The sequence below is a fragment of the Diceros bicornis genome, chromosome 15, assembly GCF_020826845.1.
Source record: "Diceros bicornis minor isolate mBicDic1 chromosome 15, mDicBic1.mat.cur, whole genome shotgun sequence".
In the NCBI taxonomy this organism is placed as follows: domain Eukaryota; kingdom Metazoa; phylum Chordata; class Mammalia; order Perissodactyla; family Rhinocerotidae; genus Diceros; species Diceros bicornis.
Window position 1 is genome coordinate 14212920 of NC_080754.1, and position 21869 is coordinate 14234788.

At 38.0% G+C, this 21869-nt stretch overlaps 1 protein-coding gene across 2 annotated transcripts in view; it reads left to right on the forward strand.

Moving 5' to 3' along the window:
* CD96 (CD96 molecule) overlaps positions 1 to 21869 on the forward strand; it is a 91524-nt gene that overhangs the window by 6926 nt on the left and 62729 nt on the right. For both annotated transcript variants that reach the window (XM_058555764.1, XM_058555763.1), the window contains 2 exons: positions 11675 to 11799; positions 20014 to 20221. In XM_058555764.1, coding sequence (XP_058411747.1) covers positions 11675 to 11799; positions 20014 to 20221 — 333 coding nt within the window. The remainder of the gene's footprint in view (positions 1 to 11674; positions 11800 to 20013; positions 20222 to 21869) is intronic.

The window sequence follows — 21869 nt, forward strand, 5'->3', positions numbered from 1 at the left end:
CCTTTTCATTTTGTTGATGGTTGCCTTTGCTGCGCAGAAGATTTTGGTTTGATGTAGTCCCACTTTATTTTTGCTTTTGTTGCCTTTGCTTTTGATGTCAAATCCAAAAAATCATTAGCAACACCAATGTCAAGGAGATTACCCTCTATGTTTTTTTCTAGGAGTTTTATGGTTTCAGGAATTAGGTTCAACTTTGTAATCCATTTTGAGTTGATTTTTGTGTATAGTGTAAGGTACAGGTCCAGTTTCTTTCTTTTTCATGTGGCTGTCCAGTTTCCCCAACACCATTTATTTAAGAGACCATCCTTTCCCTATTGAATATTCTTGGCTCCTTTATCTTAAATTTATTGATCATATATGTGTGGGTTTATTTCTGTGCTCTCTATTCTGCTCTGTTGATTTATGTGTCTGTTTTTACAGCATAGTTTGTTCTTAAACTTGAATGCTGGCTCTCCTTAAATTCTTGTATTTAATCTTTATCCAGTAAATATTTTTGGGTGCTTACAGTGCTAGACACCAAGGATGCAGTGGTGTACAATACAGACATGACTTTGCCCTCTGGAATCATGAAGTCCAATGAAAGGAGACAAGCGTTAAGCAAAAAAGCAAACAAATATCAAATTGCAACAGTGAGAAGTGCTCTTGCAGTGGGAAAGTGGACAGTGTTATGAGAGAATATAATAGAAAAATCAAGAAAGGTTTCCTGGGGAAGTGATGCTGGAGCAGATGTTAATCACGTGCATGTGGGGAACACAGTTTTACAAAGAACAGGATGTACAAAGGCTCTGTGGTAGGAAGGAGAAACGATAGCTGTGGGGACTTTAAAAGCCATTACTGCTGGAGCAGAGGGATTGAAAGGGAATCAGTTGAAGATGAGTCTAGAGAGATTGATTAGTCTGGAAAAGTTTTGTCTTTATCCTAAGAGCTGCGGAAACTAATTGAAAGCTGGCTGTTTTGATTTGTTTGTTTTGCATTTTATGAAACTCCTTCTGGCCAAAGTGTAGAGAATGAATTGAAGAGGAGCAGAAAGGGTAACGTGGATCAGTTAGGAGACAATGGCAGAAATCTAGGTGAGAGATGCCGGTAACATTGAGTAGGGTGGCAATGAGGTAGACGGAGAGAAATGTTCAGATTAGAAACATGTTTAGGCGATTCACCCTACAGGATTTGGTGGTGGATTGCATATGTGGAGTAAGGAATGAAAAGCAGTGTCAAGGATGATGTTCTGCCTTCAAATATGTGGAACAGAAAAAATGGAGGAATTACTCATTGGGTTAGAGAACACTAGAAGATGATCAGATCATGCAGGGATTACTTTGAGTTTGATTTTGTACATGTTGAGTTAGACATGAAGTTGAGACATACAGGAGATGTCAGGTAAACAGCTAGATATACAATTCCTGATCTAGGAGAGAGGTTTAAGCTGAAGACGCAAATTGGTGAGCCATCTGAGTGTGGGTGCTGAGTGTGGGAGTGAAAGAAATTAGGGAGAAAAAATCAAGTGAGAAACACAATGGGGCTCTTCAACAGAGTCCATGGTGATAGATGGAGAAAGATGAATCTTCAAAAGATACAGAGGAGTAACTAAAGAGGCGGGAGTAAACCGGGGTCAGAAAAACCTAGATAGTATTTCATAAACAGAGTAGCCATTGATTCTGATGTTTCTGAGAGGATAAAATGGCTACTGGATTGTACTTAGGAACACGGAAGTTATTGATCACCTTAACAGAAGCTGTTTTGTTTTTTTTTGTGTGTGTGTGAGGAAGACTGGCCCTGAGCTAACATCTATTGCCAATCCTCCTTTTTCCCTTTTTCTCCCCAAAGCCCCAGTAGACAGTTGTATGTTGTAGTTGCACATCCTGCTGGTTGCTGTATGTGGGACGCCACCACAGCACAGCCGGAGAAGCAGCGCCTCAGTTTTGGTTAGTGCTGAACATCCATTTGAGTACAGTATGAAATTGTGGTGGAAACAATTTGCACTGTGGCTTTCTCCAGCAGTGCTTGGCTGCTTGGGCCTGGGCATTAAAATGTAGGTAGTTGGAGTCCACCACAATTGGATTCTCTTTAGATTGACGGGAAAAAAAAAAAAGAGCCAAGGGATTTGGGGTATTAGCAAGAATGTTATTGAAATGGTGGACTCTGGAACTTTAGTTAAAGAAGGAAGCAAAGAAAGAAAGCTGATGTATTGAGAGAAAGTAGAAAGATCAACTCATTAAAAGACCCAATGAGGACAGAGAGCAGCTGAGACAGGACTAGTTGCACAAAAAAAATGGAAGAAGAGGTGTTTATAAGTTTGAATTAGTGATTTTGTAGATGGAGCAAATATGTGTGGTGATAATGGCCCAGATGAGATTGTGAGGGTAGATGGCTGAAATGGAGTGGAGACAGCAGAGATGACAGTGGGAGGAACTGAGAGGGAGATATTGGATAGGTCATCTGCATGGTCACTGAATTCACCCAGGGTTGCATCAGAGTTTAGGCAGGATAAGAGATTTACAATACAGATACCACCATCTTCAAAGAATAATGGATGATGATTGGGAGATTAGAGCAGGAGTCAACTTTTTCTTTGAAGGGCCAGACAGCAAATATCTTTAGACTTTGTGGTCTGTACAGTCTCAGTCACAACTACTCAACTCTGCCATTGTAGCATGAAAGTACCTATAGACAATAGTAAGTCAATGGGCCTGACTGTGATCCAATAGAACTTTATTTACAAAATCAGGCAGCATGCCAGATTAGGCCCACAGGCCATAGTTTTACAACCCCTGGGTTAGAGGATATGAACGGTAAATTTAGGAAGAGAGAGAATGTTTGGTTTTTCTCAAAGTGTAGTCTGCCAACATATAGTTGGCAGAACTGGAGATGATTTTAGGTGATTCATGAAAAAATTAAAAACCTCTAATTGTGGAAAATTTCAAGCATATGCAAAATTATATAGAATAGTATCATGAGCTCTCATGTACTGAACACACAACTTCAACAATTTTCAACTCATAGGCAATCTTGTTTCATTTAAACCCTTATCAAGTGCCCGCCTCCCAGATTACTTTGAGGAAAATCCAAGATATCCCATTCATTTTAGAATAAATCTTTAAAAGATAAGAATATTGTAAAAAATATAGCCATAATGCCACTACCAGAACTAAAAGAACTGGTAAGTCCTTCATATCATCAAATATCCAATCAGCTTCATAATTTTTATTTTTACATTTTGTTCGTGTTTAAACTAGGATTCAAATAAACTCAATGCATTGTGATCATTTGATAAGTCTCTTTTAAACTGAAAGCTATCTTATATTTCCTGTTTTTCCTTTGCAATGTATTTGTTGAGTAAATTTAATGATTTGTCCTATAGAATTATCCACAGGCTGGATTTTGCTCTCATATCCCTGTGGTATTGCCATGTTCCTCTTTCACCTTGTATTTAGATATAGAGGTTTGATCGCATTAAGGTTTTTGTTTACCTTCTTTGCTTTTTTGGAAAGAGTACTTCATACGTGATGTTGTATAGTTACATCAGAAGCACATAATTCTGGTTGTGTGATGTTAAAAGCCACTGACGAGTATTGCCTAGACCCATTGATTCATTATGGGTTGCCAAATAGTGATGTTCTAATTCTATCATTCCTTCATTTATTGTCTGAAGTATTCCTATAAAGAGAAACTTCTTTTCATCACCATTTATTAGATGTGCAATTTGTATAAGAAAAGCAGAATAGATACTTAATTCTTTCTCTTCATTTACCAGTTTTAAAAATGAATTGATTCACTAACGTTCTTAGAAGGTGACCAATAAGTGTTTTGTGTTAAATATCATGAATTCTTTTGGATTTAAACAACCAATGAGTTTCAATTCTTTATAGTTATTATCCTTATTATGCTGAAAATGTCCTATTATAAAAGCTATTAATCCCTTGTGCTGTAAGCTGCAAATATTTTCCCAGTTTGTCATCTATCCTTACTTTCTTATGACATTGTTTCCAATGCAGTATAATTCTTACTTTTATGAAATAAAATCTATCACTCTTTTTCATTATTGGTCTTAATTTTGAGTCATAATTAAGAAAAGTTTTCCCCATTCTCAGATTCTGTAGAAATTCACTCATTACTTCTAATACTTGCATGTTTTTTTATTAGCATTAAAATTTGTGATATTAGGTTGCTAGTGTGAAAATGATGTGCCTAAATTTATATTTATATATATCCTTACTACTTTTTTCTATATTTTCTACATTTTTTCCTTTCTGTGGTTCAGTTTGGGAATTTTCTATTGACCTTTTATCCAAACCACAAATTCTATTTTTTATGACTTCCAGTAAGTTTTCAACCCCAACAATTAGTTCTTAATTTCTGATATTATATTTTTAAGTTATTGTTTCTGATAGATTCTTAATTCTTTGATGAGATTGTCCATCTTTTCATTTACTTCCTTTATCTTCTTCTCTCTGTTCTTGAATATATTAAAAGGAGTTATTTTAACGTCCTTGTTGGATAACTCTAACGTCAGGATCATTTATGTGCCTGTTTCTATGTCCATTTTTTGACTTTGTTTTTTTTTAACTTGCTCCAGTATATCTCCTCCTTTTATTATTATCATCAAGTATATTGCATATATATTATTTATATATGTAATATGTATAATATATATAATAAACTGCACACATATATGATTATATGTATGTATAAGAAACCCAACAGTACAGTGCAACAATTAATAGTTTAAAGAATTTCACGTTCTTTAAAGAAATTAAGAGAAGAAAAGAGAAGAAATATATAGAGAGCCTTTTATGTGTACCCATACATTTACCATTTCCTGTGCTCTTCATTCTAGCCCATGGATTGAAGTTACTCTTTGGTGTCATTTCCTTTCAGACTGAAGGATTTACCTTTTTGTTTTTCCTTTTTATCTGGTTTTTTAAAGTATAATTTACATACAATAAAATATATCCATTTAAATGTACAGTTCAATGAGTTTTGACAAATGTATAATTATGTAAATATCACCACAGTCAGAATATGGTATATGTCCATCACTCCCAAAAGAACTCTATGTCCTTTTGCAGTCAACTCTTTCCCTCCACCCAAAGCCTCAAGCAATCATTGATTTTCTGTCACTATAGTTTTGCCTTTTTTAGAATTTCGTATAAATGTAATCACATAGTGTGTGATCTTTAAGCTTGACTTCTTTCACTTAGCATGATGGTTTTGAAATTTACGCATGTATCAGTAGCTCGTTTCTTTTTATTGCTGGTTAGAATCTATTGTATGACTGACACAATTTGTCTGAAGGACTTACTTCAGGATTTCACACAGGACAAATCTACTTGCAACAAGTTCTCTCAGTTTTTTTCATTTTTATTTTTGAAGGATAATTTAGCTGAATGTGGAATTCTTAGTGGGCTGTTTTTTCTTTGAGCATTTTGAATAAGTCTTCTGATCTCCGTTGTTTCTGGTGAGAAGTGAGCCATTAATTGTATTATTGGTCCCCTGCGAGTGATGAGTTTTGTTGTTGTTTTTCCTTGCTGATTCCAACTGCAAAATTATGACAACTGCTGCTGTCATAATTTTCTCTTTGTTTTTGGCTTTCAGCAGTTTGATTATAATATGCCTTAGTGTCTCTTTGTGCTTATCTTTTTTGGGTTTTAACATTCTTGGATGTGTAGATTAATTTTGGGGAAAGTTTAAAAAAATCAAATATGTGAAGTTTCTGGCCATTGTTTCTTCAAATATTTGTTCCATCTCCCTCTCTTTCACCTCTCCTATGACTCCCATTACACATGTGTTAGGACACTTGATATTGTCCTATATAGCTCCGAAGCTCTGTTCATTTTCCTTCAAACATTTTTCTCCTGGTTCTTCAGATTAGATAATTTATGTTGATCAATAATAAAATACACTGATTCTTTCTTCTGCCGTTTCAAATTTGTTGAGAATATCTAGTGAATTTTTGATTTATGTTATTGACTTTTCAACTCTAGAACAATCATTTAGTTCATTTTATAGTTTGCTATTTCTTCACTAAGGTTCCCTATTGTTGTCATATATTCCCTATTGATGTCATCCTCATTGTCATCATATTTTGCTTTAATCCTTTGAACCTACTTATAACGGCTGCTTCAAATTCTGTTAAATCCAAAATCTGGATCTACTTAGAGTCACGTTCAATTAACTAATTTTTTCCTCGGTACAGATAACATTTTCCTATTTCCTTCATGTCTCATAATTTTTGTTGAAAACTGGACATTTATAAAAAACCATAATGTGACAATTCTAGATTCTGTGGGGTATTTTTTTTCCATTTTGTTTTGTTTTTCTGAGGAAGATTTGCCCTTAACTAACATCTGCTGCAGATCTTCATCTTTTTTTTGTATGTGAACCACCACCACAGCGTGGCCACTGACAGACAAGTGGTGTATGTCTGCACCCGGGAACCGAACCTGGGCCACCAAAGCGGAACACGCCCAACTTAACCACTAGGCCCCCAGGGCTTGCCCTCAGCTTTTTTTTTTCATTTTAGTAACCCATACTTAAGTTGCAAAATCTATCTCCCTCATAGTGTGTGGCCATTGATTTCTCTGTTCAGCTTTTTATTCTAATTCTTATGTTTTTAGTTTGGCTTTGCCCTGCGTTGGCAAAGCCCCTCTGTTGGTCAACCAATGAGTTTGGCACAAGTTGTGCTCAAATGCCTCAAGCCCGTTAGGCTTCCACTCTCCACACATAGATGTGTGTGTGTGTGTGTGTGTGTGTGTGTTAAGGAGTGCATTCAAAGTTGCAGCCAGACTCCCCTAGCTTTTCTTTTTCACCAGGTTTTCTCAGATGTCCCCCACTCATGTGTGTAATTTCCCAGTCAGCCCAGGATGTGTAGACAACAACTCTCTGCTTTTTTATGGCTCTCTGATTTCCAACATCTTCATGTTAAATGTCTACATGGTCTGCCACTCACCCCAAGTAGGACTGCAAACCCAAGCTAACCAACCTGCAGTTTTCCCTTATTTGTTTCTTTCAAGTTTGTCCCTGCTAGCTGACAAAGCGTAGGATTTCCACCCTCAGAGCTAATGTACGTCTGCCTCTCCTGGAAGAAAAGCTGCTGGTTTTTGCAGCCAGCTCCAAGATGGTAAAACCACATTTCTCACCAACCAAGCTAGAGAAGGGAATGGAAGGTCCCTAGGCAAGAAGGCTATAGATTCTGCTGCTTCTCACTGAAGCTCCAGTGGTTTATCAGGAAGAAATGCTTCTCAACTAAATGCTCGCCTTTGGTCAATTTCCAGGGCCCTGAAACAGTTGTTTTTAACACATTTTCTCTGCTTTATATGTGTTTTTCTCCTACTGACCTCTTCATGCCCCATAGCCGAAAGTCCTTCAATTGCCCTCCCCATTTTTGATACCTATTGTATCTTTATTGAAAAACACATATTCATTACTACTCTATTCCTTATAACAATTAATCATTCTTAGTGATAAATGTAAATATATATTCAACACTCACCACCACCAGTCTTTATGTGAATGCCTTCCAGTCTGAAGTGTATTCTTTTGGAGAATCTTCAGGAAGTGCACATGGGAGAAATGTTCCCTGAGTTCTTACGTTACTCTAACAGGTTTTATGTAGTCTTTATATTAAGAGTTTAATTTTGCTGACTATAAAATCCTTAGTTCACATTTTCTTTCCTTGAGTACGTTAAATATGTTACTACATTATTTTCTAGCATAAAGAATTGCTGTCAAAAAGCTGAAAAGAATCCGATTTTCTTTCCCCATCACTGACTTTGTTCATTACTTTTATAAGAATATACGAATGTTGTCCGTTCTATTTTGCTACTACAGTATTATCTCTTAATATGTATTTTCTATTCATTTTTTATTTTAAGAAATTTTACTTGAATTATAATTTCTCGTATTTTTTCTGTCTGTTGCTTTATTTCCTTCAGTGTCTGCTGTTATACATATTTTTTAACTTCTTTGCCTATCGTTTTCTTTGAATCTCTTTCATCCCTTTTTTTATTTTAAAATTTATTATTTATTAACTTATTTTAAAATTTCCCTCATCCTATTTTTTATTTCTCTTAATGAAATAGCTTTTGAGTTTATACATTTTTGTTTTTGTTCTAGTTTGCTCTTCATTTCTGGCATGATTTTAAAAAATTATTATTTCCAACACTTTCCTGAATTCTGTCACCTATCTTTTGTAAGCTTTCTTCTCTCCAATTGATCCATTTACCAGCCTTTCTAAAATTTTTTACAGCTTATCTTATTTTCTTTATTTCTTTCAGCTCATTTTGAATTATGAGGCTATAGTTCTTATTTATTTTGTAGTCATGTCTTTCTAATATGCTGTCATTGTTGTAAGGATGTTATCTTGTTCTCTATTTTCTTTTTTTTCCTATTGTATCTTTTTTTTTTTTGGTGAGGAAGATCGGCCCTAAGCTAACGTCTGTTGCCACTCTTCCTCTTTTTGCTGAGGAAGATTAGCTGAGTTAACATCTGTGTCCATTTTCCTCTATTTTGTATATGGGATGCTGCCACAGCATGACTTGATGAGTGGTGCATAAGTCTGCGCCCACGATCCAAACCTGTGAACCCCAGGCTGCCGAAGCAGAGTGCAGGAACTTAACCACTACCCCCACAGGCTGGCCCCTCCTATTGTATCTTTATATGTGATTCTACCCCATTCCTTTTCTTTTGCTCATGTTTAAGTTAAATACACTTTTATTTTTATCATGGAAGAGTGGGCCAGGCTAGCTTTTCTAGAGTCTTCAGTGTTATTTTCGAGTCTTCTGTTATTTTCGAGATTAATAATAAGCTATTGTACTTTCTGAGATGTACTTCCTTTCCTCCTATCCCTCCCTTTTATCTAAATTGCTTCTTTGCTTTCTCCTATTGGATCTGTCCTGCTTAATTTGGATTCTACTCCCTGAAGTTTCTTCTCAGTATGGGATACGTCTAAAAAGTTTCCTCCGCTTCAGCAACAACAAGCCTTTTCTTGTTTCCCTTGAAGGCACTGGTAATTTGGTGCCTCAAACGCCTTTCTTCAATTCTGCTGCTATTCTCAGATTAGTCTGCTTATCTTTCCAGCGATCACCTGTTGTTTTGGGGGGGGGATTTCTCCAGTTCTAAGGGCCATCAGAAGCCCAGTCAATTTCCCTGTTTCTTTCTGCACAGTTGCTGATACCACAGTGGCCTGAGGGTTTGTTCCCACCTATTAATGGGGATATATTGTTACTCAGTGCTCCTGTAATAGCGCCTATCTACTACTATTAGTAGTTTTACTATTCTAGTTACTCTGTCTTTATAGGGAGTTTCAGGGATATTCAAAAAGTTATACCATTTGTGCTGCCAACTTCTCAGAATCTGGACAAACTTTATAAAAATTTAATGTTTATGTATTTGGGTACCGTACATTAAAATACAATTAAAATATCAAGTGGATTTCGTGGACCTCACAAATATTAGTGCCTAGATCAGTCTCTGCTTTAAATAAATTTATATAAGTAAAACAATTACAATAATTCCAAGAATAAAATTTAATAGTAGTAATGGTGGTATGCAAATATGGCAAAAAATTTTGATGGTGGTACACAAATAACCCCATTTGGAAGTACTATTATAGTTAAATGCTTGTAACCATAAAGGGCAGGAATTTTTTTTTTTTTTAATTACAGGATTGGAGTAATACTTAGAAGCAGCAACAGAGAGCAAGGAAGGCACCGATCTCTCCTCCTGGTCTTGAGGAAATCAGGATATGAGAAAGTAAACAAGCACTATTTGAGAATGTGGCAGGGAAGATGCCCCCTAATGAAAAGTCCTGGTTTCAATTAAGGGATGGAGGAGGAAAGAGTTACCAGTATAGAGGATAGCTGACACTGATGAGATATTGAAATATAGCAAAATTCTAAAGGCTACATATAACACTCTCAAAGTGAGAAATATTCCACTTTTTAAAAAAAACTATACTGTTGATAATAATGAGAATGTTTATACCCCATGATTCATTAATCATACATTTGGGAATTTATCTTAAGTAGCTGAATGGTCAGAAGAAGGCTATTAGTATAAGGATGATCCTTGCTATAGAGATTGCAATAGTTTATTCGCAAATAAAGTGAAAACTCAAACCGAAAGAGCATAATGATTCACAAGTTGGAAATGACTAAACAAATGATGATGGGTGTATCTGAGGGAATGGCACAAAGCCTCTAAAAATTTCAACCACAAATAGTTTAAGAATCACACAACACATTTTTAAGTAAAAATATAGGTAACGTTTGTTGGTTAATAGGATTACAAAGTATGAGAAAACACATGCACATAAACAAAATTTGTATAAGTGTAGAAAAAAAGAAAAAATATTTTCAGGATATTAGGATGATAGGATTGTTTTCATTTATAAATTATTCTTTGATGTTATTATAGTCTAGTCACAAATGGCTTTGTATGTGTATATAACTTCCCCCCCCCAAAAAAAGAATATAAAACAGATATTTATCTCATATCACCTTAAAAATGAAAATAATTCAGGCCGGCACCATGGCTTAGTGGTTAAGTGCGCGCGCTCCGCTTCTGGTGCCCCGAGTTCAGATCCCGGGCGCGCACCGATGCACCACTTGTCCGGCCGTGCTGAGGCCGCGTCCCACATACAGCAACTAGAAGGATGTGCAACTATAACATACAACTATCTACTGGGGCTTTGGGGAAAAAAAGGAGGAGGATTGGCAATAGATGTTAGCTCAGAGCCAGTCTTCCTCAGCAAAAAGGGGAGGATTAGAATGGATGTTAGCTCAGGGCTGATCTTCCTCACAAAAAAAAAAAAAAAAGAAAAGAATTCATTAATGATGCTTCCTCAGAGTTTTCTCATATATTTTTATGTATCATTCTTTCTTCGGAGGAATGTTTATAAGCTCTGTAAAGACAACTAGATATAAAGACAGTAAAAAGATCAGAGGTTGTCAGAAGGTTGGTGGGAGGGAGGGATGAATAGGTGAAGAACAGAGGATTTTTAGGGTAATGAAATTATTCTGTATGACACTACAATGGTGGACACATGTCATTATACATTTGTCCAAACCCATAGAATGCACAGCACCAGGAGTGAACTCTAACATAAACCCTGATGTGACCTCTCATTGGTGATAATGATGTGTCAATGTAGGTTCATCAATTGTAACAAATGTACCACTGTGCTCTGGGATCCTAATAGTGGGGGAGGTCGTGCACGCATGGGGACGGGAGGTATATGGGCCCTCTATACTTTCCACTCAATTTTACTGTGAACCTAAACTGCTGTTTTAAAAAAAAATCTGTCTACTAAAATTTTACAAAACACAATTAGAGGCTAGGTTATAAAGTTACATATTCTATATGAGCAAAGAAACATGATCTGAAGACTGAAGTGTCAATTTTGAGTTAAAGCAGAGGAACATGCCAAATTGTGAGCTGGATTCTCTTAAGGTGGTTTCCCTGTAATTTTTCAATGATAAGCAACTCGGTGCTTCTCAATGGCTCCGTTTTGCCATTTATACAATGAGGACTCTAGTGGGGTTTTTCCTCTTTCCTTCATAGATGCAGCTGAGGAGAGATGAGTCTCTGTACTAAAACTATTCTCCTTTCTTTGATAAAAAGCACTTCACAAACCAATCGCAGATCCAGGTCTTTTCCACCTTATGTTTTGTCACAGTTGCGCAGGATGAATGGAGAAGCAACCATACAATGGAAATAGAGATAAATCGAACTCTAGAAATACCATGCTTTCAAAACATCTCCTCGGAAATCTCGTCTGAGTTCACCTTTGCATGGTTGGTGGTAAGTGTTGCCCTTTTCAGTGAATAACTGCAATGATCTTTAAATAATGATGAAGTAAAGGTGAATAACAAATTAAAATAGGGAAGGAAACATACTGGATGAGAGACCGGCATTGTGTGGAAGGTTGGGGAATGGCCGGAGAGCAAGCAGGGGAGCATTCGCATTCCATCTAACTCAGCAAGGTTCCAGGTCCATGAATGCAGTAATTTAGAAATTAGTTCCTAAAAGTTAGTTTCTATTTTGTGCTACATACCAAACCATGATTACAGAGAGGAAAGAGTGTGAAGGTGCCCTGGAGAAGAGCCACATCCAGCAGAAGTCCCTACTCACAAATATGTGCTTTACCAACAACATATGCAGAGGGATAGACCCTCTTTTCCCAGAATCTATACTACTGCATCCTGGGAAATAGATAACATTGCTTTAGATGGGGAAACACAAACTCTAATGCTTATAAAATATAGATAGAAAATGTACATAAGAGAAGCAGGACCTCTATAAGAGACAGCCACTGCTCAGCCCTATTATTGCCACAGGAAGCTGCAGGTCCAGAGTCACCATGTTTTCTGACTTAAAAAAATAAAAGCCAAGAATCTGAATTTTTATGGGAACTTTTCCAAGGCAAGCCAACTAAATGACAGCCAGCTATTAACCAATGTATATAATAGACCTCTAATACTATTAAATCAGATAATGCAAGACTGACACAGTTATAAAGATAACCATAAACACAATTTTGAGAATCACATAAGAGGGTGTTTATTTAGATGATTCAAAATATGATTGCATTAATTTTTAGATTGTCATAACAATAAAAACACAAAATTTAAAAATTCTTGTAGGACTCGTAGATCTCCATGAATGTAAGAGCTGATACAGTTTGCAAAATACTGTAGTCACATGATTTATCATTCATATTACACGTTATCTAGATTTTTGTGGACTGTTTTGGAAACTAGACACTTCATTTAAAAAAATTTCTCTGGAGATGTGCCAAATCCAAAATAACTGGCCTGCAAGTAGGCCTAAAAATACAAACTACTGATACTTTTTCACTATCTAGATATTTTTTGGATAGTCAGTAGAATAAGAAGAAAAAAAATGTTCTAAAATAACTGTCTCAAACTGTTCTAAAATCTACAATGTCTTTTTGTCATCTGTCAGAAAATACTTCTTTCCCTTTATGGGATTTGGTTTCCAAAATGTAAGGCTTCCTGGACATTGTGCCTATCATTAGTATAAGTCAATTTTCCATAACAAACATGATACAATGAGGTTCTTAGAAAAAGGTTAAAAAGTAGAGATGATCTCAAGGGGGCAGAAACCTCCTAAACCAAACATTACAGTGATGGACATGCACTCTATACCTCGCTTATGTTACTATATTTTCCACCAATAGGCAAAAAGTCTCCATCCTAATGATCACGAATTCACTATCAAGGGGAATAATAAAGTTTAATAAGAATAAATAATAATAAAATTTAATAAGTTTAATAAAGCTTTACTACAGAGATTTTTGCTGGCTAGTAAATTGATCTGGAGTGTTCTTATCTCAAGAGTGTGTGATCTGTTTTTCTAAGCAAATGTAAAGCCTTCAGTCAGCCTGTGTCTTTTGTGTGACTCTGAGCTTCTCCAGAGCAAAAAGCTGCATCACTCACTTCAAAAATCCCTGGCATCCAGTATAGTGCCTCGAACATAGACACTCAATAAATAATTAATAAATAATTGAATGGATCTGTTTCTCTTTGTGCCATTCCCCCACAGTCCCATTCATTGTCTGCATATTAAATTGATAGTCACTAAATTCACGCTGGCTGTTTGATGGCTGGCTGGTTAATGAGCAGCAGCTCACTAAGTATTAACGACTAGATAACTGATAAGGCATCCTTTATCTAGTAGTTTTCTTCAAAGAAACTAAGAAGGTTGTATAGACATTACCTTTAGATCCTGGCAGGACCTTTAGGATAAATGAGGGACAGAGAAAGTGCACCTCAGGTCACAGGGTGAGAGAGTCCTAAACTTCTTCTAGAACCTCAAGCCATGCTGTCACTTTAAAGGATGCATCATGATAGGGACGACTTGAGGAATCTTTCTGAAAGAAACTTCTCTTCAAAGGCAACATTGTATTGGCAAATGTGCTGATTAAATTCCTACTGTGAATTCTCTTTTTAAATGTCAAAATCTATTTGCTTCTCTGATTTACATCCGTGCTCCACACTGTCCGTGGCTGTGGGATTCAGCAAGTCTGATATGAAATCATCCAATGTCCCCATATTGGGGAATAAACTGCAGCTCTTCAGGTCCTGACTGTTATAGGTCTGAAGAGGACATAAATATCCCCTCCAATCCATTTTTTAGTTCTGCAATCTCTTGTTAAACTAGCAATAAAACTCATAACGTTTCGCCAGTTGTTCTTATGAACACGATATAATGTGGCTTTTAGAAAAAGGTTAAAAAGTAGAGATGGTGAAGATGAGCTCAGGAGGGTAGAAACCTGTTGTACCAAACTAAGAAACTCCAGGAAGCTGCAACGTGCTCCCACTGCAAGTGCTGCGTTGAACCCTGGAAACAATTTAACAAACTAAAATGATTCTAATTGAGGTCACTGGAAAACAGCCTGGAAAAGTCATGTCTTCTTATACGTGGAATTTTATAAAATTTAATTAATTCAGTTATGACCTTCATAGGAAAGGTTATTATTGGGACACTCAGTTATTATTAAAAAAAAATTATTTGCTATGTGTACCTGATCCCATGCCAAGGCTATGTTAAATGTGTTCATGGAGCGGATCCTTTGCATTGGGGGAAGTTTCATTCCAGGATTGTGACTACACTGAGGTAGACAGGCACCAGGTGCAAATACACATTGTATCCAACATTGACCCAGCATGAGAGGTGATAAATAAACATAAAGGGGTAACCCTGCAGTGGACACTGAGGGTCTATATGAATGGTGGGGTGATGTATAAGATGTATAGAGTGTGTGTGGGATGCAATAGACGAAGGACAAATGAAATTTTTCCCAATTTGTGTCCTGGGGCACAAGCATACAGTCATCAGGGAAATTCTGCAGGCTTACTATAGGAGCTTCTAAATACACTCCAGTATTCTGTTTTCATTCCAAATTATCATCCTGATTTCCCACAGTATAAATTGCAATTTGATCCAATAAACATACATGAACCTATTTTGAGTGCTAGGTCCTGCAGGGGTACAAAAGTATATTGGACATATTTCCTACCAAGAAACACAACTTTAATAAAAATGTGAAAAATGGCAGCATAGAGGTAAAATAGTTTGATTCTGACTAGATGGACCTGGAAAAGCTTCTTAGGTTATGTTTGAGCTGGATAATTAAAGAACAGTGGGCCAGGAAGCGACAGACATGGACTACACCAAGACCCTGGTACTCATGAGTACAAGTTGGCAGTGGGGGCAGGGGGAGATGTTGAGGGAATATTTGTTCCCAAAGTTGGTGGATAAAGAGAAACCCATGATTTTTCTCTTTAAAATCGTGAAAAGAAGGAGAGGAATATTTCAGATTCAAATAGTTCAATATTAGTGATAAAGGCACATAACTAAAACCTAGATGCTTCTATTTCTTTAAACTTTTATTTATAAATGTATCTTTTCATTATACTCTTCTTTAATATTGGTGATGTTTTGTATTTAAACAAAAGGCAAAATGGTACTATAAATAATGTTGGTTTCCCAGGTCTATGGGAAGCCTAGCTAGTAGAATACAAAACTGTCACCTTCTGCCTGATGGCAACTGACCCTAATTGTCTTCACCATAATCAAAAATGAAGTGCTGGCCAACCTACAAAGTGTTGACAACCAATTGTGATGATTGGAAAAACATTGTCTGGTGCTCTGTCAAGTGGCCATGGGTTGCTTTGCAAGCAGCTGCCTTGACAGCACCGACTGGATGGAGACTGAATGGAGGAAATGTGAAGACAGGAAGCAGTTTGGAGATAAAGAAGTAGCAATCAATACAGTTAGCAGAATTTATTGAATGAGCTCCATACACTCAACACCTGCCATGTGCTGTGGTCAACACAGCCAGCCCTGGCACGGACCTCGGGCCAGCCCAGAGACAAGATAAAGCCACTAAATCAAACAGTACCAAGGTCCCTTTCCTGGATGGAAAATTCTGATTCTAATACAAAAGTAGGAAAGGCTCTGCAAATTATTTTAGGGTCTGTCAAGTGATAAAGGGACATACAGGAGCAGTATTCCATTATTCAATATGACCCTACCCAGCCCTCACCATGCTGATTATTTTATGCAAATCCTGTACATGACTTACTTATGCATTTATTTCTCTTCTCTGGGTCCTGACTTTGTCATTTGTTTTTCTTGTGAATTTGTTCTTCTCCTCAGATAGACTATAAGCAGAAAAGACAAGGTCTGTTCATTCTACTGCTTTTGTGAGTCTGTAGATAGCAAAGTCATCAACAGCATGACTTTTGGAGGAAAACTGTTGTTTTCAAGTACTGGGTCTACCATTTACTGGCTGTGTGACCTAAAAGCTGGGATTAGGGTGAGGTGGGTAAGGCCCTCGCCTTGGGTACAAAATTTAAGAGAGTGCCAAAAAAATCAGTAATCAAGATACAAATTTTAATAAAATGTTTTTTAAAAATCAACATTTAGGGAAAATCCATTATGAACAAAATATCAAAATTTTAAATAAAGTCAGGTTGTGGTTTTTTGAGACCCTGCCATGCTGTTCAAGGAACAGCGTTTTCCAATCAGCCTGTGGTTCCTGGGCCTTCCTGGCATCGTGATCCCCGTGGGTGCATGCGTGAGGGTTGACAGAGCAGAACAGATGGAGCAATGCACACCTTTATGCATTCCTTTTTAAAAGATTTTTTAATTGTAGAGTTTTTATTAACTTTTTCCACCTGGTGAAAATATAGGAGGATATTTTGATAAGTGCACATAGGGGCACACGTTTCTCCTTTTGTCTCAGAATTCAATGTGACCTTGGATATGTTGCCTAATCTAAGTTTTAGCTGCCTCACCTATAAAAGGAGATCATTATAGTATGACCTCATGGTGTTGTTGTGAGGTGTGAATAAGGTAATGCAACTAAATAACTTACCACAGTACCTGTACCCAGCATGTGTTAAAAATTAATCTCTAAGTGGTTAGTTTTATGACTCTCCATAATTCTTCAATTTAGTAAGGCAGATCGTGAATACATACTCATGAATTAGCTGGTTGATCATCAGTGAGGCTGGAGGACAAAGCCTTTGTATTAATTGAACATCTACTGAGTGTCAGTGTAGGTGTATCATACACATTAGCTAGTTCAATCTATATTCCCCTTTAAATCGTAAGGGTCCACCAGGTTGAGAATCCCATGAAGTTTTAGAAATATTTATTAATATTAAAAAAAATTTGTCAAAAATTTTGCTTTAAGAGCAAGAAAAGAAAAACAGGCAAGAATAAAGGCTCTATATAAGACCCCCTACCAGTCTGTTTCCTACAGACAAGTTACCTAAGAGCATCATTATCAGGTAGGAGTTGAAGCACACTCCAGGACCCCTATCACCAAGGCGTCTTCAGTCAGCATATTGCCCACACCTCTGTAATCTATAACTTATATAAAGGCCGCTGGCTTCCTGGAATTTCTTTTATATTTTTCATTCTAGATACTCCAGAAAGTTTTTTTTATTTGTCTTGTGATGGTTTGGTTTTTATTAGTATGTGTTGTCTCTGAAGCCTATGTCCCTTGCTATCCCTGTTATCCCTGGTTCTGGGCAGCCCTGGTTTTTGATGCTGTGACTTACGTACCTTCTTACGTTGTGTGACCTTTGAGCAAGTTACTTAACCTCAGTTTATTCCAGATTGTCCAAAGCGGTAAATGAGATAAGACTTGAAATAAGTTCACATAGTGCCTAAGATATAGTAGGTACTAATTTAATTTAAGCTAATAAAAATATAAAATTTTAGTAGTGGTCACAGCATTATATTAGCATTCTTTCTCCCTCTTCCAGCTCTAGACATTTCGTTGTTTGCACTGGTTTTTTCCACCTCTCCTTCTCCCATTTGTTCCGTAGGCAGCCACTCACATGCAGGTTCTTGCCTTGGTCCCTTCATAACTGGTGACTCTAGGATCTCTTAGGCTCTCCTGATGTTGCTGGTTACAGGACACACTTTGCAATTGAAACTACCTTTCCCAAGGAAGGAATAAACCCCTCCTCTATAACAGTTAATCGCTCAGAAAAGAAAAGAAAAGCAAAACTTCGCATAAATTGTTTTTTTCAGGTATATCTTTCCTCCGTCAATTAAACAGCTCTGGCCAGTCACACTCAGCTACACAATAAAGGAAAAAGCAGTTTCTCTCGCCAGAATCCAGCCTCAGCCTCTGACTGCCCTTCTTCCCGCAACGAGGTGACAGATAGAAATATTCCAATTGACGAGTCATTGACTAAATGACCAAGAAGCATTTTGAACTCCAAAATCATCACAAAATCCATCCCTGTGTGTAAAGCAAGGGCTGTGAAACTCAGCTTGGCTTTTTTGCTGAAGGACCTGCAGGGGGAGCCTGCAGCCTTAATTATCGGCCTCCCGACCAGCAGATGCTGCGTGATGCCTTCCCTTACTTTCTTCTGCTGTCACCATCCAATACTTGGGGTTCCTTTTGGGACCCCTGTCTCCAGAATATAAGCTCTCTCCCTTCATTTTCGGTACCCTTCCTCATTAGGAAGACAGCAGCCAGACTCTTAGGGCCTTCTTTACGTGTGTATGAAGGTATGCGCGTTGCCGCAGGAGTGAGTCTTAAGCAGAGGATGATTCTCTGCAGGCAGTACCATCTGTAACCTGTATGTAAGGCTGATACCAGTCCCAACCATATTCACCCAAAGAACTGTGTCATACATAAGAGTTTCTACTAAGCATATTCTGGAAACATCTATATAAACTATTCAAGAAGTCTGCCTTTGTGTTTCCACTGTTTCTGCTCTCTGCCCGTACTTGACTTCTCTCCTTCACCTGGCTTGCATTTCTTCCACTCTGAATCTGTCTCATTTTTTAAACCGGAGACTCCAAATCACAGATCTTCGTTTGTATTGTTTCGTGACTTCTTCCTCATTGAATGCATTGCTGATCACCCTTCTCCTTTTCAGTTCCCTCCATTTCCTCTGACCCCTGCGCATAGTGATTCATCTGTTGTTTAGAGTCAGACCAGTGGTTCTCAGCCCTGGCTCCCCCGAGGACCTTTAAAAAAAAAAAGACCTAGCCCAAGTTTCACCCCCGAATAACTGAGTTAGAATCTCCAGAGAAGAAGTTTGTGCATCAGAATATTTTCAAAGCAACTCAGCTGAGAATATTGAGCTATACTGAAGGGTATAAGGGCATAACCCTTCCTCTACCCTCGTGCCCTTCAAGATGCCCCTCCTAACTGGGCCCTTAGCACATTTACTGACATTGATCAACACTGGGCCATTTATACGGACTAGAGGAGCCAAGTAAACTCTGATCTCCAGAATTCGGGTGAACGTTTACAGCCCACGCCTCATGTATCCCCTTTGAAGGCAGCACACACACAGAAATAGGGGCAGAGGAGCAAGGACTATGACTAGGCTGAGGTAAGGAGGTGTCTAGGGCGCAAAATTCAAGGAGGCACTCACTCTCAGGTGCCAACCCTGTACTTACAAGATCCTGAGAATGAAAGCCTCCTTAAATATGGGCCCTAGGAGCCTCTTTACCTCAGACTAGTCCTGACTCTGAGGTAAAATGAGCTAAAATAAGATCTTTTCTAAAGGAATGCTGGGAAGAAAGGACGACCATAATCATCCAGTCCCAGAGAAGATTTAATAGTGAAACAGATACAGCCTCCTCAACACATCTTAGCATTAAGATTTCAGAACTTGAAATGAGAATTACAATCTGCCATTAGCCCCCAGTGCTGCACCGCCCAAATCCCACCCCGGATATGCAGCTTAGGGAAGGTTATGTAGGGGAAGTTCTAGCCAGAAGAGCAGCAGATTTCATTCATGTTGGAAGAGAGTGACAGTAGTTTTTAATTGAAAGTCAAATGTAATGATACTTGTTCTAGTGACATTTTAAGTATCTCTTAATTTCAATTCTTCATTTGTCATCTCTATTTTTACAAGACATAAATGAATTAATTCATGTGGAACACCTAGTCCTGTAACCTGTGGGAGAGTTGAGGGCTCAATAACTGGTAACTATTTTTCTTACCAGGAGGATAATGGCACTCAGGAAACACTTATCACCCAAGATCACCCCATCAGCAATTCCATGTTATTTAAAGACAGAGTCAGGCTAGGTACAGACCATGGACTCCACCTCTCTCCAGTCCAAATCCACGACGACCACCGGAAGTTCTCTTGCCACATTGTGGTCAGGCCTGGCAAAATCTTGAGGAGCTCCACCACGGTCAAGGTTTTTGGTAAGAGTTTTTGTTCCCTGGACTCTCTGCTACGCTCCTGTCAATTTCTCCTGCCTCGCCCTGTGAGCTGGAGAGCAGCCAGGCAAGGATAGCTGTTCTGGAGTTCTGTTTGCCCCTCACATTGAGGGTAGTAAGTTAAAGAACGATGACTCAGTTAATAGAATAAAATCACACAGAGAGCCATAGATGGGTCAATTTCCTGGTGACCACTATCTTATTTACAACTTGAATGTTTCTGACAGAATGTTGGAAATCTCTTTTATTATAACTGCCAAAGTCTAATTGCTTAGTTGTCTAATTGTCTTAGTTGCTTGCTGGAACCAGAGGGAATGAGGCCAGTGTGAGAAAAGGAAGATGATAAACACTGCTCCAGGGAAACTCTGCCAGAGTTGCCCCCACCCCCACCCACCCACCAAGGCCAGTTGTGGGGAGAGACTGTCTAGCTCCTCCAGCAAAAGAGCCTGCGGGATGGCCCTCTGAGCCTGCATTCACAGAAGTGTGGAGCTGACCTGAAATAGCCACTGTGGCCTCACTCAAACTGCAGAGACTCTGCAGGGTGCAAATTTGGGAGAAAATGTGAAAATTCTATTTTGCTCAGTGATGCAAGGAAATGTTAATAAGCAGAAACCCCTAGCTTTGGATATTTTTTCACCTTTGTGACCAAGAATTGTGTTTTCTAAAACTTCATTCTCAAATGAAGATGAAGAAAAAAAGCAACGATGTGGATGAGCAATGTGGTAAATGGTAAATTTTCACTCGAAAATTAGATAAACAAAGAAAAAATCACTTCACAAAACCTAAGAGCATGGGCTGCTAGGATTTTCCCTCAGTTCTCTGAATGAGAGGAGAAGTAAAAAAATCTTTGTTTTTACTTAGAATCTTATTGCATTATTCTTAGAGGTCGCACAGTTTGGAATTTTGGAAGAAATGCAAAACTTGTAGTTCACAAAGATGGGAGTAGTTACAGCCAAGATTTATTTAGTTTGAAGTCTCTGGCTTGTAGCTTTTCCTATGTCTCTCTCTCTGGTTCTTGCCCTCTTCCTCCTGCCCTCACTCACGCCCTCCTTTCCTCCCTCTCTCTTCATCTCTCCTCAGGAATGGGCTAGGAAAAAATCAATTTGCCCCCCATGAACAGGTTCCTTATGGAGCCTGAACAATGCCCTGTGAAGAGCTGGAAAAGACTGTTCATCTGTTTTATCGATTATGACCATTCTTTCATTTATGGAGTGTGACTTTCTTAGTACAAACATGAAATTGACTCATCTGACCTCACTATTGGCAAATCAATGAAGGCAGCCATCCAGGATGTGAAAAGAAATATCAATTCTAAGTTAGGCAAACTGTACCCCACTGGACTAAGGGTTTTTGCACCATAAGTTGATCTAATTGCCTTAGCATTTAAACCATGTCCTGTATCTCCTTTAACGTTACTTCCCTTAGCGGGCATCACCTGCCGTCACAAATTTGCTCTCCTCCACTCCTAAGCGCTAAACCTGATTGTCCTGGGTCTCAGAAAGAATCTGTCTCTATCACCCCTGCAACTTTTAGTACTTGCTCCTTATTTCAGGTCCTTCATTCTACTGGTATTTATTGCTAGTAGGAGGTCAGAAATACCCCTCCTCCCATCAGTGTTTTAGGGTTGTATCTT